Source organism: Panthera pardus, unplaced genomic scaffold, assembly GCF_024362965.1.
Source record: "Panthera pardus isolate Hobbes unplaced genomic scaffold, ASM2436296v1 HiC_scaffold_8, whole genome shotgun sequence".
Taxonomy (NCBI): domain Eukaryota; kingdom Metazoa; phylum Chordata; class Mammalia; order Carnivora; family Felidae; genus Panthera; species Panthera pardus.
In genome coordinates this window covers 34,825,569-34,842,148 of record NW_026527013.1, presented here as the reverse complement: position 1 = coordinate 34,842,148, position 16,580 = coordinate 34,825,569, and the positions used below count along the sequence as shown (strand labels likewise).

At 39.2% G+C, this 16,580-nt stretch overlaps 1 protein-coding gene across 2 annotated transcripts in view; it reads left to right on the top strand.

Moving 5' to 3' along the window:
- The window catches only part of SUCLG2 (succinate-CoA ligase GDP-forming subunit beta), a 330,026-nt gene that overhangs the window by 124,484 nt on the left and 188,962 nt on the right, over positions 1-16,580 (top strand). For both annotated transcript variants that reach the window (XM_019469764.2, XM_019469763.2), the window contains exons 3-6: positions 6,824-6,923; positions 7,922-8,012; positions 12,292-12,444; positions 13,966-14,055. In XM_019469764.2, coding sequence (XP_019325309.1) covers positions 6,824-6,923; positions 7,922-8,012; positions 12,292-12,444; positions 13,966-14,055 — 434 coding nt within the window. The remainder of the gene's footprint in view (positions 1-6,823; positions 6,924-7,921; positions 8,013-12,291; positions 12,445-13,965; positions 14,056-16,580) is intronic.

Sequence of the window (16,580 nt, the reverse complement as noted above, 5' to 3'; positions counted from 1 at the left end):
TTAAATTCCATAGTCCTTCCTGTTGCTTCTGAAAGTAAAACCTTCATTTTATTATATCAGTTTATATTTATATCATTTCTCAGTATTACCATCTTTCCCCCTCCTCTTGTTCATCGCTGGTTAAAGATCCACAAGAGGTTTGTTTTTTGTCTGTATTCAAAGGTAGCTTCCAGGTGTCTGCTGCTGCAAGAGGGGGTCTCTAACCCTGGGGTTCTCAAGCCACCCCAAGAAGTTTAGAGGTGTTAATTCTGTATTTGCAACACTTGGGGTCTCTTCCTCTTGTTACTACCATCTGTGGTAATTATTACTGTGTAAGCCTGATTAAGCTAGAACTACATTTCCCAGAATCCCCTTCTGTATAATTCCTGGTTAGAGTGGGCTAAATGAGAAGTTTGCACAGAATTTGGAATGCAGCCATTACGCTGTGATGGACAGATGGACAGCTGTAGAAATGCTGGCAAGGTGGTCCCGCTCATCCTTGCTCTTATCTGTTCATACCCATCCTCTGACCCTGCTGATGAACATTGATCCAGACCTGTCATGAGGCCTGTATCCACCCTACAGCTCCTGGGTGTGCTTTCTTTCACTGGTGACCCCTGTGATCTCTAGCCCTCACTTTCAGACCTTTTCTTTCTCAGCATCTCCCCCAATTTTGTCAGCTTTTTGTTCCTGTGATAAATCCCTTATTCATAACTCATAGTGGTTCTGCTTCCCTAATTGAACCCTGACTGAACACATCTTTGCTTTGAAAATCAGAAAGAAGATGATTTCTTTATTTTATTTTATTTTATTTTATTTTATTTTATTTTATTTTATTTTATTTTATTTTATTTTATTTTAAGTAATCTCTACATCAAACTTGGGGCTCAGACTCATGACTCCATGAGTCATGTGCTCCACAGACTGAGCCAGCCAGCTGCCCCAAAAATGGTTTCTGATACCTAGTTTTCCTTTATCCTTCTTTCACTTCAAGTCCATCACACAATACTGTAGAAATGCCATTGGGGTTCATAAATGCTTTTAATCTTCTGTGGCTGTTTTCAAGATCTGTTGAAGTTGCAGATGTTATACACAAATCTTTATTATCAATGTATATTATAAATTTGTCCTGTAATCTGTACAAAACACAGTATAGATTTCATCTGGAAATTTCTTCTTCTGAAGAAACTGTTTTTTTCCTAAAAAGTTGTCATTTTTTTTCCAGGTAGCTTCATTTGCAGGAGATCTGTTTCATGTCCTCTGGTTGCAATCTTATAATGTTAGAGATTCTTTGATAACACAGGTGTCTAAATAAATGTGGTCTTTTTGTCATCAATGTTAGGAGGTTCTGCCCTAAAGGTTTCTTACAGAAATATATATCTTTTAATTTGATAGGCAAAATGTAAGATTGTTTTAGTAGTCTTAAGCTATAGAAATAGTAAGATATCACAACTGAATTGAGCCTTTCTGAAGTAATTTTTATCTAGCTTTAAAAATTTTATCACCAACAAAGTCTGTGTCAATCATTATGAAAATAATTAATAATATCAGTGACAAGATCAGAAGAGTAGACTAGTTTATCATTAGAGATTTTAATGAAAACTATAATGTAATAAATATACAATATTTTTTAAGTTTGGCAATCTGAAAATACAATGTCAAACTTTAAGAATTTGTATAGGAACTAAAATTAAAATTATTCACTTGAAAGCAAAAGTGTGTTATGATATAATTATCTCCTTTATAATCAACAATCTGTTCCAAATGGCAGTATCATGCCCCTACACTATCCAGATGAAGGAAGTACTTTAGATAAAGTGGAATTAATTGACTACTGTGTTTGATAGGAACTTAAGGATTTAAAACTTACATAAAAGCTTTATCAGTAAAGGATTTCTTAATGTAAAATAATGTCTCCCTAAACAGCTTCCTAATTTGTATCACAAAACCCTTGTCCTAGAGATGGCTCTAGTTCCATCTTTTACTTTAAAAGTGACTATTTCAGGTGTGTGTAATTTGAATCTTCTTGGGTAGCAGTCTGGTGGGGAGCCAAGTATCTGTAATCCTAATTCAATCAATGGATGTGACCAGTGATGAAATAGTTTATTCTGACGTCTTTCATGTTTGAAATTTTCTGTTCCAGTACTGGGCAAGCCCACATCAGACATGTTGAAAGGTGAAATAATTGTTTTAGTTTCAGAGATGACATTGGGCATATGGAAAGAGTCATTGCAATATTGTCTCATTCCCAGTGACCTAATTACAACTTGAGGAAATAGGACTCCATCTACAACAGCTATTATAATAATCGAAGATAGGTAATTCTCCAATTTTAGGTTTGGGTTCTGGGGTCATAATGAAGTCACAGAAGTTAACTCATTTTCTTTGGGAAATTGGCACTTAGGCACTTATCACCCTATAATTGTATGTCCTTTATAAAGGTTCCTCTTTCTGTAATATCTTTCAGCTCTTTTCATGCATCACCTTCCTCCTTCTTCTTGCCTTCCAGTAATAGGTCAATTTGAAATACATTGTAACTTTCTCAATTAAGAATCCTATCAAACCTCATGAAAGGTGATCACCGTGCTGGAAATTATGCCATGCAATTGTGCTGAAAACTGGATATTCCAATTTTGCTCCAGTCAGTGAACCATGGAAATCACAGTTCCCCCAAGAAAGCCAATGTTATTGACTTGAAATAGATGGTTACCTTAGTAGTTTCCAGGTATATACTGCTGCATTTGCATTTAGGAAGCTATTATATATTTTGTTAATGTTTATGTATTTTTGGGAAAGAAGGGCACAGAGAAGGAGACAGAGAATCCCAAGCAGACTCCACCCTGTCAGGGCAGAGCCCCGTGCCTGAGCTCCGAGCTGCCACTGACAAACCCCATGAAATCATGACCTGAGCCGAAATCAAGAGTGGACGCTCAACTGACTGAGCCACCCACATGCCCCGGAAGCTGTTATATTTTTGAAGAGAGCAAGGTTGAATTCACTAAACTATTTTAAATAGATAGCTGAAAATAACATTCTTACTGATATTCCTGATAAACATTTTCACACATATACTAGGTCCTTTTGCATTATGGTTCTGAACTGTTTCTTATAAGCACTCTTTTGCATAAATGTATTTTCAGAATGCTGCCTCTAAAAAGCACAGTGAACCAGTTTTACAAAGCTTGTCTAATTGAAAACATTTCTTATTTATTCTCTTTAGGTTATGCTTTTCTTAATGAATTTAATTTTTTTCTTTGTATATTTAATAATGCTTCTAAGAATGTTTGTTTTCCAGCATAGGACCATAAAAATTGGCATAAAACTTTGTTATTGTAATTAGAATGAAACTTGTCGTAAGAAATGAAAGGAAAATATTTGAAAAAGTATTATTTTAATGTGGCTAATAGAGTCAAACAAGACCATGGTGTGGGGTTTTTTTGAGGGGGGGTGCTTTCTAAATGGCTATAAATATTGTTCTCATAAGAGATTTGGTAGTTGAGAATCTTACATATTTATAAGCTTGTCAAATATGTCACAGTGCTTTTTCTCCTAAAATATATATAAATCATAGTAAACTGGTTTCCATCTAACCAAGAGGAATCCTAGTCATGAGCACTGTTCATTATCAGAAACTAACCAGAAAGGGAACAAAATAAAGTGAATGCATTGCACATTTACGCTGCTGCATATAAGAGTAGTAGTTAAGGACAAGGAGTTTGGAGTTATACATACCTGGAATTTTCCACCTCGGAGTCCAGTACTATGGTTATCAGTACAGAAGTGTAATCTGTTTCCATACAAAAGCTATTAGAGTAGATGTTATTTCTCCCTCCATCTCTTTTTTTAGCTTGTTACCCCTAAAGTATGGTTAAATCATCTTATGGCAGACAAACATTGGATTTCATGTCTGAGATATTCTTCTGTAATTTTGCTTGGGATTAGGAGAGTAACGTGAAAACCCAAAAGCAATCCAAAAATGTGTATATTTGGCGAAATCAGATTTATTTTAAATAGAATGGAAACAGTGACTGTGTGAATCAGCTTGGTTAATACTGGATGAGAAGAATAGCTACTGTTCAGTAGGATTTGGCTGCTTAATTTTCTCCCCTCCGAATAAATAACTAAATTAAATTACTTCACGTGAGTTGCAGTCAAGATGAGACAAACTTGCTTTCTTTTAGGCTATTGATGCCCTATACTTATTTAACATCTGAGATCTAATAAGAAGAGATGATTTTAGTGAGCTTATTTTCGGCCTGGGGTGTAAGTTGCAGGAGACATACCTAGATGGGATACAGTTTTTTCCTTTGTCTTTTGCCATTTGTCCCAGTATGGCTTCACAGCGCCCAAAATGGTTGTTTGGTCTACCAGCTTGGTGGCATGGAATCCTTTGACACGTGGTCAAATGGTGACACATGTAATTGACAACCACTTCATTGAGGCTACAACTGTTTCTTTGTCTTGATGGTTCATGCCTAAGGCTGATTTAATTAAGCATATCTAGTGCCAATTAATGATGCCCAATTAGGTATTCTGTCTGGCTTTCAAGTGTTGCTGCTGGAGATCTAGAGAAAAGCATCTCTTTCTTCTGGATGACAAGCATGTGAAAATTGATAATGGCAATGGAATGCTGGTTATCCTTTTTAAATAATTTGAAGGGATCACAATTAAAAATTTGAGTAGACCGTATTTTTTCTATTTGATGGCTCCAAAAGAGAAATAAGAAATGTCTTCCTATATACCTTTATTTTTTTGGTTAATTGCTAAAAATAATTAGCGATGATAGTTACCATGTTTTGACTTCTTTTTAATGTGCCAGGCATTGAGATAAGCACTTTACCTACTATATTTCACTTACTCTTCACATCATCCTAACACTATAGATTATTATAGCCATTTTACTGACAGGCATGTCACTTTTCCCTTTCTGAGCCTCAGTCTCCTCCGGTCTACAAAGAAAGTGATAGGCAGAGTGAGAGATTTTAGGTCTGTTTAACTCCACAGTCTGTGCTCTTACTGCTGTTCTTAGGCTCAATAGCCAAGATACGAAATACATTCGTTTTACTTGGTTTCTTTCCTGGTGAGTTTCTGGTAATGAGTTGTCATCCCAACTTGCGCTTTACTCAGGTTGATGTGAGCCAGTTTATCCTAAGACATGGGTTTGACTGATGTTGTGATGGTTCATATCTAGGGCAGCAACAGGTGTAGGAGGACATCGAGGGCAGCAGAGAAGGAGCCATGCTTGCTTCTGGGAGAAGGTGAAGCCTGGTTTTCTGAGTGTTAAGAAAATTTAGGGGAAGGGAAGACCAACGAATAAAGACCAAGAACTTTCATAATCTGACTACCTCAGCTGGAGTAGCTGTCTTACCCAGTGCTGTCATAATGTCAAATCTTGTAGCTCCTTGTTGCGTTCATGACAAAACCCTCTGTGGCTCCTTCTCTTTGAACCTTTGCCTGCTTGTCTTGAGTAAGAAGAACAATAATAGAAATCACTGAAACAGCCAACGCTTACAGAGCCCTCCACCTTCCATGAATGGTGGCTGCCACCAGCAAACTTATTATTATTATTATTCGCCCACATCTGCCTGCGTGGAAATAATCCTTTTGATTCTTTAGAAGATAGAAAGGTATTAAAATGAACTAAATGGTCATGGCAGTAGCCTTTCATTAATCATATGAGTTTCAGGCTCTTGGGATAAAGTATTTACATGTATTGTCTAATTCTTAAACCAATCCTCATCATTTTTTACAGTTGGGTAAACGGAGTCTCAGAGACATTTAGTAACTTGCCAGGTGTCGTCACCTGGATGGGGGACAGAGTCCTGATGGAAACCCAGTCTGCAGATTCTAAACCTGGTGTGTTAAACCAGAAGGCTATTAGAGCCTTATAGAAGATTGACTTAGTTTTCTGATGTTAGACAAAGAGGAACGACAAACAGAGGGTGCCAGCTGTGGCTGAAGATGTGTACTATTTGGTTTGTGAAACATGTTTGATTTGAGGGCTGTTTGTTTTTTCCTTTTGTGGTTGGGGAGGGCAGTGTCCCTCTTTGCTCAAGACCTTATTTCTGTCACTGGGCTGCTTCATGCATTCAGCTTTCAAGCCAGGCGCATGAAGATGTTTGAAGTTTATGACTCAGGTCTCAAAGGTCAACAACAGGCAGTACCTGCTCCCCCCCCCCCCCGCCCCTGTTCCTTGAGTATGTCGAGAAACAAAAATTCCACAGCCACCTTCCTCCAGGATGTTTTGTTACCCTGCCACCATTTCAGAAATATTGCTTGCTTTCAGGTTCAATCCATTTCCTCCTCCCTTATCCAGTCCCATCAATATATAGAACAACTGCTCAGAAATCTGGTGGTTTCCAAGAATACAGTTATTAACTGCTCTCTTTGCATCTTGTCTTAAACGTCTCCCCTATGTAATCCAGTCTTCCCTTCGACATCTCAGCCGGCTGACAGGTAGTTAGTTCTTCTGACTGGCAGATTGGTGCCTCAGCCACATGGGAGTGTCATTACACAGTAAAATTAATACCTCCAGCCTGGATTTATTTAGCATCTTCTGACACTCAAAAGAGCAGGGGAACACATGCCTTGCTTTCTCTTGGGATGGTTGAGTATTAGATTAAACTGGTAGGAAATATTTTAATGCCCTCGATAAAGACTTTGTATTTAGGTGCATTGATGTTTTTTTTCTGGACGTTTTTTATGCCTTTATTTTCAAAGTTGGTTTAATAGAGCTTTTACAAACACTTTTGGAAATTAGGTGCATTTCCACGTTCCTTGTTGCTCAAAAACAAAACAACAACAACAGAAAAACCCACTACTGACTCTGGGTTTTCTTTTTCAGATGCAAAAGAAATTGTTTTGAAAGCCCAGATCTTAGCTGGAGGAAGAGGAAAAGGTGTCTTCAGTAGCGGTTTGAAAGGAGGCGTTCATTTAACAAAAGAGTAAGTCTGGAGGTGTTACTTCTCTGTCTTTTGGCTAAGTATTAATGGAAGATCTTACTCATGATTGAAGGGAGCATTGAGAAAAATGGTTGGAATGGGGTGGGAGCAGAAGGTAGCAAGTAGAGGAAATGAATTATAGGTAGAGGAGGGCTCTGGCAATGCTCCAGTGTTCTTTCTCCCATAAAAGGATTTTTTCCTCACTAATTGGTAAAAAACCTGACACTCCGTCTGCCCTAGACAGTCAGTGATCCATCATAAATGTTGAAAATGATAACACAAAATAAATGCTGCCGCCATATTGTCACTTGCCTATTCTGGAGCCTGCAAGTGGCTCCCCATTACCAGTGGCTTCACTTGTCCCTCCTGTCTGACAGTCTGAACCTTCCCTTATCATGGCCTGTCTCTTGTGTCTGCCAGCACTGCTCCTGTGCCTCTCTTCCGTCACATACCTTTTCATTATTTACTTTGAATCATACCCTCTCCCTTATGCCCTCATTGGCCAATACTTCTCACATTACCCAAGTCAAGTTTTTGTTATTCAGCTCTTATCTAAATCTGTTGTGCATTTCAGTATTGTCTTTCTACTGTGACTGTAACTTATTTTGGGGAGAGAGGATAGCAGAGGGAAGCAAGAATCTCCCCTTTCCCTTCCCTTCCCTTCCCTTCCCTTCCCTTCCCTTCCCTTCCCTTCCCTTCCCTTCCCTTCCCTTCCCTTCCTCATTCCCTTTCTTTCCTTCCTTCTTCCTTCCCTTTTTTCAATCTTCCTTCCTTCCTTCCTTCCTTCCCTCCCTCCCTCCCTCATATATATTGCTCTCAGTGAGCCTCTGGTACCTTGCTAGGTACCTAGTACATAGCAGAAAGCCTTGTGGACTCTGTGAGGGTGGAGCTGGACCCTGTGCAGTGTGGATATGAGGACATAACATGCACTCTGCTTTAAAATAATTTTCACCGTAGACAATGTTTTTGTTTTTTCTCTTTCCCTTTTCCTTCACTCCTAGCCCTCAAGTTGTAGGCCAGCTGGCTAAACAGATGATTGGGTATAATCTAGCAACAAAACAAACTCCAAAAGAAGGTGTGAAAGTTAACAAGGTAATATGAATGCTTTTGGTCATTTTCTGTGTATGTGTTACAAGAAAAGAAAATCACATCTCATTTTTGACAGTCTGATGAAGCAGTGCACTTTGGCCATGTGCCATTTTGTTTTTTAAACTTCTTATAATCTCTTTAGGTTGTGGTATGACTTTGAGGAGAAATAAAAAGGGTTCTGTGATAGTGTGAGTGTTTATCATCATCAGCATTTAGTAAATGTAGGTGTGGGTGAGTGATCAAAACAACTGCTTTGCCTTTCAGAACATTCTGTTTAAAGCTGGAAAGGGCTTCGTACTCAGCTCTTCCTGCTGATAGCTCTTCCTGCTGATAGCTCTTCCTGCTCAGTGCAGGACATTCTCTGTTCCTCCACAACCCCATTTCATTATGTATCAGAGTTACCTGTAATGTTGTTTTTCTAAGTGTCGCTATACCTTACTTTGAGTTTAGTAGCGTTTAAAGCCATGTTATCCCTGGAATTATGGAGTATTAGTGGTCCTTTGGGGTTCTGAAGTGTATATAGGCTGCACATCATACACACCTGCAGAACTTAGAGCCCTGTGTGAAGTGGCCTGCCTCAGGCATAAAATTGGGGTGGCGCAGTCGAGGCCAGAACCTAAGTCTCCTCCTGTCATTTTGTTTGCTGTACGCTCCTCATCAATGGAAGCACCAGAACTTGCTACCTGATTTGCAGGACCCAGTGCCAAAACAAATGCGGGGACCCTCGTTCAAATTTCAAGTCACTTACAACAAATAATACACCAAGAGACCAAGAGGAGGACCCTTCTGAGTTTCGGCCCCTATAAGTTTGACTATAAGGACAAACCCCAGCCCTGGCAGGCATAGATCGTTAAAAGGCCCTGTCATAATGGTGCAAGGGGGCCCAGCATTTTGGGGAGCAGATTAGATAAGGTTAAAAATATATCCAGGTTCTGCCAGTGTGTTATGCCTAGAGAACCTGAGGTAGTACATTCTGTTTTTAATTTTCAGGGTGAGTTGTGTGGAAAGTTGTTAACATGACCAAAAAAAAAAAAAAAAATCGCTGGGTGGTTTACTTAGCGTACCATGACAGGGTCTATCTTGGTCCCAAAGAGGGAGATGGAAATCCTGGTGGTCCTTAGCTCTTTCACTCTGAGAACATAAAGCTTTTATAAATGTTAGGAAAGCATATTGACGAAACTGGTTATGCTGTTTTCCCTTTACCCCCACTTCTCACAGTTAAGAACTATTTAAAACTCAAAAGTGTTTTGTTTTGATTTTTGTTTGGCCCAACACAGTACTTGTATTTGCCTTTTAAATCTGATTATGAGCCTGTGCCTTTGTTAACTTCTTCAAAATTTGTCCATAGAGGACATGATAAGTATTTTTTTGTTTGTAGGAATTCGTTGTTTTATATGAATATATTTCTTTTTAGATTATAGTTTGTGATACTTTTTAAAAGCATGTAAAAAATACCTAAAGCAGATTTGCACTGTGTGGTAATGCATAAAATTAGTTTGTAGATAGGTTTTGAAAGACTGAAGATAAGTGCATTCCTGTACATTGAGTCATTGCTAGGAAACATCTAGAATGATTTACTTTTAAGTAGTGTTTTTTTTTTCCCTGATTGTAAAAGTGATTCACACACATAAAAACTTCCAGTAGTACAGAAATATAGAAATTAGAAAATAAAAGTTTCTTGGATTCTCACCACAGTGAAATATCATTTCTGTCCTTTTTCTGTATAAAATGTATGTTACCCCATTTCTATAATAATATTATATGTGGTTTTAAGGAACATGCATTTTTTTTTACATATGAATATCTTGGACATCAGTAGAAGTCCCCCAGAAACTTTTATTTCTAAGTTTAATTGAGAAGCTGTTTAAACACACATACGTACATTTATACACATTGGATATTTTTTTCTAAGTCTGTGCCAATGCATTTTAGGTGTGTTCCCTAGAATAATAATAGGGGAGGTGAGACTGCACTCCTCATTATGTTCTTCACGATTCAGTACCAGCAAAGCTTACTGCTGTGTAGCAAGCAAAGTTCAGAAACCGAATATATTTTTAATGTTATCTAATCATGGTCCTGTTGCGAATAGTTTGTGCACTGGTACTCATCCACAGTTTCAACAGCACCATATTAAAAACAAAAACAAAAACAAACCAACCAGCCAGGTTCAGTGGTCCAGTAGGGTAAAGTAAGTGAAAAAGCTTTCTTTCCTGGGGGACTCCACGAAAAGGCTGTGCTGATGATACTGTTTTTGTCAGTCACAGATGAAGTCACATTATTGAGACGTGTCTAACTGAGTTCCTGGTGGGATGAGAGTGTTTGTGGAATTCACTGGGAATGTTTTCTTAAAGAGTGATACTTTATTTACACCAAGCAGGAGCCAGTTCAGACAGCAGCTGGTCTCTCACAAATAGAAATTTGATGGAACGTACAGAACATCTGTCAACATTTTAGAAGATTAAGAATAGGACTCTTGAATGACACGTCTCCTAAAAAGTTAGAATATTGTGTTGCTTCTCAGAATAACTACTGAAAATCATTAAATCTTGTTCTCTAGACTAGCTCTTATTAGATAGAAAGTGAACTTGAAAACAGAATGCTTCTATGAAAATCTTAACACCACGTGCCAAGAAGTATTTCCTACATAGTCATGAGTTACCATTTATGATAAAAGAGTCAGTATGATGCCTCTTATCAGGCATTTTATTTTTAACCAGTGATAAATTCCACAAGTGTTTGAAAAGAAGAAATTTTGAGTTCATTTCTTTATAGCATTTTAGGTCGTCATGTTTATCCCATTTCATGTGACTTAAAAATTTGTGGTTTTATGACATCTGGGTAATTAGCAAGAAATGCTGTTTTATCTGTGACTTTCTTTTGTGAAACCTATTAGTGGACTACTTTTAGGAAAAGCAATGTAAATGCTTTCATTATTTTCACTTCTAGTACTAATGATGAATATTCTTTTCTTTCCTTCTTTTGTTCTTTCTTTCTTTCTTTCTTTCTTTTTTAACCATCCAAGGCATCTTTTACCATTTTTATTTGGAGTGTCATTTGGTACAGTTTCTCTCTCTAAGGCAATTTGATAGTACTTAACATCTTAAATATGAAGAGTCTAAAACCTAGCCATCTTTTTTCTAGGTACCTTATTATAGGGATATGAAAACAAATGAGTGAAGATATACACACAAAAATAAGCACTCAAGTGGCATTTGAGAAAAATTGAAGTCCACGTAAATGTCTGTCAGTAGGGATATGGTCAAATAAATACTGACGTATAAGTACCATCTAGTCACAATGAAGAGAGAGAATGTTGGAAAGATTTCCAAGCTGTAATATTAATATTAAAAACAAGAAGAAAGAAAAGCATTCAAGCACGTATAATATGCTTCCATGCGCACTACGGTAATGCTTGTAGATGTATAGGAAAGAGAGAAGTCAGCAGTGATTTTTCCTGGTAGGCCTGCTGCACACAGCTGTTGTGGTTGTGTACTGAGCAAGACAGCCAGCCGAAACAGTGAGAACAGAATGAAACCCTTCCATCCCACTTGTCTCTTGCCCAAGCACAGTCCTTGCATACACTGGACCATATCCTCCCAAAGGTGCTACTTTATCTGATGATCACAAACGTTTCATATGGGCTCCTGATCACCCTAACTGCTGAGGCCCGAGTGCTGTATATGTGCAGCTGGGGGCTGCTTTCACTGTGTCATTTATATATGTCTAGTACCTTTTGCGTTATTTTTGAACACGCAAATAGTATATTTGTAATTTAAAAGGAAGCATAAATTGAATTAGCAATACACTTGATCAATGAGATAGAGGCATATATACATATAAAGCATCAGATGTACTGTAAAAGAATCCTTTCTTGGGCAGCAAACTTGGTTTTCCACTAGTGTAATCTGAGAAAAATCAATGTGGTAATATGTATGTACTGTTAATGTCTCAAATTAAAATAACAACTGCTTCCCTGGAGTTTTTCTTAAGTGTCAGGGTTTCTCAAGGAAGAAGAAGAAAAAAAAAAAAAAGATTAAAGTGGGAAAGTTCCTTGAGGCAAACCAAATACCTGTCACTTTAGCAAGTTAGCAGGATCAATTAAGGAGGTGAAAATGGGCATTCTGTACCATGAAAGCAGAACTCTCAAATCTCTGGGAGGTAACTCAGTGGGTTTGAAGAGCCTAAAATGAAGCTGTTTGATTTGTGTAGCAAGTTTATATAGATTTCCAAGTGGGAATGAGCTTGATGCTGAATTAATTTGACTTTCCCACTAATGTGGTAGGTGATGGTTGCTGAAGCCTTGGACATTTCCAGAGAAACCTACTTGGCCATTCTGATGGACCGGTCCTGCAATGGCCCCGTGCTGGTGGGCAGCCCTCAGGGGGGCATTGACATCGAAGAGGTGGCCGCTTCGAATCCAGAGCTTATTTTTAAGGTACGTTTGTATTCCTGACTATGCTGTGTTCATTGACTGTTGTTGCACGAGCTGTTAAAGATTTAATGTGCAGTCTGAGGCTGGTAGCAGCACGTTCGTTCCTGGGATTTACGGCATGAAAGACCTTGAGTCCTTTTTCTTACTGAGCACTATGCTAAGGTTGGGCAGAACCAAGGTATTCCCTATCCAGGGTCTTTTTCTTTGCTTTCCCCCTCCCTCCCTTTATTCCTCCTTCCTGCCTTTTCTTCCTTCCTCATTTCTTCCATACCCTGCCCCAAGAATTAACCAATGGGAGAGGACTGTGGTGTTTCCATTTCCCCTCAGTTGACTCCACCCCACCGCACAGTGTATATGATCCAGAAATCCGCTCCTAGGACACCAGATGTGAGCTGGAGACTGCCATGATGTCTTTCAGTACAGCTTATGTAAACCGGAATCCTTCAGAGGCCCAGATTCTATCAGTGTACTTCAATCCTTTAAAGCTTGCCCTTAGTATCTGGTCACAGATCTGGCTGAGGTCAAATCCTCACTCACCAGCAAGCATCTCAGTGTTTCCAAGCCTCATTGTTTTTGAATCACTTCAGTGATTTCCACCCCACAGAATTGTGAGAAATAATGAGGTGATGTGTACAAAGTACTTCTCAACCTACCTCAGCTGTGAGAAGAAAAATCTACGGTCTTTAGAACTGTAATTCTGGTTTTTAATTTGGGGTTCTTGGTGTCAAAAAATCGCATTAGAAATTTTTAGCAGAAAGATTTATTATTTCTTTTAGAACGTGATTTTGTTTCCCTTCAAAAAGCAGGAATTTTTTTTTCCTGAACCTCTTTGTTTAGATCAGGTACTGATACTTTGGGTGATTGGTTTTGGAATATTTTCACCAACATTACATCTTTTAGGTTAGCTGCCTTGGAAGTTAAGTTGAGACTTTACATGCTAGCTTACCAATAATACCTACTCATTTTCAAAATTACTGTGATTTAAACAAGCCATTCCATTTGTGAAGAGAACACCTGAAATAATGTATATGAACAGCACTTAGTATCTTGGAGAGAATGGCACTTTGTAGAGCTCAGGTATTATTAATAATTATCATCATCAATAGGGTATTTAAATCATATGGTAATATTTAACCTACATATGACAAGCTCTAAACTTAACAGCAATATTAGGCAGGAAAACCTTACTCTGGAAGCCTTCCAAAAGATGTCATAAAAATTAACTGACTAAATATTCGTCGGTGCCATCTGTATAGTAATTAAAAGTGAAAACTGGCATCCGATTGTCTTGTCAGCATGCCACCCTGAAGAATTACATAGTTTTTGGAAAGGCTGTGTTTTAGATGGTCTGCTAATTAAAACATACCCTATAGGCAGCTGCAGTAGCCCTGCTCGGAGATCTTTGGAAAGGTGCCACCCTTGAATTACTCATTTGCAAATAAATACTGAGCCTTTTCTTTCCAGGTTGTGAATCTTTTCATTTGCCTGTCTTGAGTTTTCCTTATTTTATTCATTTTTTCCCAGGAAGAAATCGACATTATTGAAGGGATAAAGGACAGCCAAGCTCAGAGGATGGCAGAAAACCTAGGCTTCCTTGGGCCTTTGAAAAACCAGGTACCTGAGCATTTGGAGGCCACTGTGCATATGACTTGTTTCAGAAAATGTGTGCTACCTTCCTTACTTGCCTCTGATGTTTGTGCTTCTCCAGGACCCAGGATTATTTACTTGTCCAACCATTTTTCCCCAGTCGTTTGTGATGAAGAAAAATATTTCCCTTGTGTTCTAGAAAAGGATGTTTATGAGATGTGTTCAAATATACGTGTGAGCGTTGTGCGCGGATACATGCGTTTTGCTGTGTATGTTAGTCTCTCTGTTTTTTTCTGCAGCACTACAGTGCCAGCCCATGAATTAGATGAGGCAGCATAGTGGTGAGAGGGACAGGCTGTAGAGTCAGGCAGACCTGAGTTTGAATCCTGTACTGCCATCCAGCATGCCTGATTCCACCCATCTGAATGTCTGTCATCGTCTGTGAAATGGGGATAATGAGACCCCAAATGAGAGGCCTCTTGTTAGGACAGAGTAAGCCCAGTACACAGGTGCTTAGTCAGTACTCCAGAAAGGTCAGCTGTTATTGTTATTAATAATACACATTACTTAACTAATTGCTATTCTTTCATAGCTTATGGGATTTGAGATGAATATTAATGGCCTGAAAGTGATACTTCACAGAAAACAGCTTAAATTATGCCAATTTAGTAATCATATCTCATGGCTTCAAAGACAGAAAAACTGTCCTCTGAGCTGTTGGGGGAGAGACTCTGTCTTGAGCTTCACAGTTCTGCGTTGTCCTTGGTCCAGCCCACCGAGCCGCATTGGGTGTTTACATGAGCAAGCTTCTTTGTCTCACAGTTAAATGAGAAGGATTTACTGGCTGTTTTCTTCCTTCTCCACTACCAAGAGAAGCCACCTTAATAACCCAAAGTCCTGTGTGTATGTATATGTGAGTGTGTACGTGAGTATGTGTGTGTTTCCTGGAGCCCCCAATGGTTCCAGAGTATTTCCTGCAATTTAGTTGGGCAACGTTCCTCTAATAAAACAGATTTCACACTCTTTTCTTTTTCTTTTGATTGACTCTATCTCTAGAAATTGAAGGCTGGAAATAGGCAAGTCATAGAAGGGTAAAGCAGAGTAAGACTTTAAAAATATCTACGCTTGAATTAAGAGAGGACAGCACTTAACTTGAACTTGGGAGGAAAGGCTCCCTTGGAAGGTGGAAGGTTCAAGATGGAAGAAGGGGCAGGAACATGTGGGACTAAACCTTAGCAGGAGAAAGAGCCAGGACTCAGTGGACAGTTACAAGAACTAATTGTCACTTCTGAGACTGTCAAAGAGATGTCAAGTTAGTGATGTGCTGAAAGGAAGTTATCGTGGATTCCTGAGTAAGGGCTGCCGTGGTTGGAGTCCCCTCCTGAGAATGAGGTCACTAATTAGCTTAGCCGTCCACTTGACACTTATTGTGGGACTTCTTGTGTAGGGGTGTGGTCACTGAGACCATTCTTCCATAGGGTCCCCGTGTTCTAGCGACGCCGCCCTACAGTCAGCTCCAGAATGTGCTCCATAACCCTATTCACATTCTCTGTATGCCTCTGCACATTGCTGTCTGTCTTACTTATTTGCAGTCACCTTTGTAGATCCTGGTGTGCACCATGGAAGGGACATTGTCAGCTTTGCTCACTGCTCTGTTGGAAGCGAAGTTCTTGGCAGGTATATCAGATGCCCTGCAAACATTCGTCCTATGCGTGAATAGGTGCTACAACACGTCCAGGATGTCCACTTCGAAGAGCTTCCTGGGGAGTCGGTGATAGGCAGGAGAATAAATCTGGAGCGGGCAAATCTGCTAACCCCTTGGCTTGACAGCTCAGGAGGTGAATGTGACAGAGAGTTTTAGAGAAGGCAGTAATAGTTCTAGGGACCCCAGTAGATAGTTTCCACCACTCTTCATTTAGAAGAGAAATTTAAGAGTCATAGCTCTTTAAATGGTTGAATCACGTTTTTTCCAGCACTCCAGACACTCTTAGGTTTAAACGAATGACCTGTGGAAGGAAGATGAGCATGCAAGTTCTCAGGGGTCATGAAGCGCTATAATGTCATTGTATTTTTGACTTAAATGTGCTAAGGAAAGGAAAGAAGTTTTGAATTCATTTTTTTTCCTGTTTGTTTTTTCTTTTCATTGCCAACCAAATGAAAGCCTTTAAATCTCCGTTTGCTCAGCAAAGTTGGAGTGAGCTCTCCCTGGGTGCTGCTCACTCTGCTGGACCCTGGAAAACATGATGAGAAATAGCCACTGTTCTCCAGGGGCTCCCAGAACAGTGATCAGGTGCTGGTAGCGATTATAGGGACAGGGAGTAGGAAGGAGCGCGAGGGTAATCCTAGTTGTAGGTGTGTGGGAATTTGTTCATCTAGGGACAACTGATGTTATTTGTACACTAGGAAGGAGACTGTATGTGTGCTGGAGTAGTAGATTTGGGCATGCATTAGGATGCTTCCTTAAGCCACAGGGATCAGTGAAATGTTCCAGAAAGTCAGTGTCTAGTAAGCAGAGGCTTACTCGCAAGAAAAGGAGACTTGGGAGGAGGCTC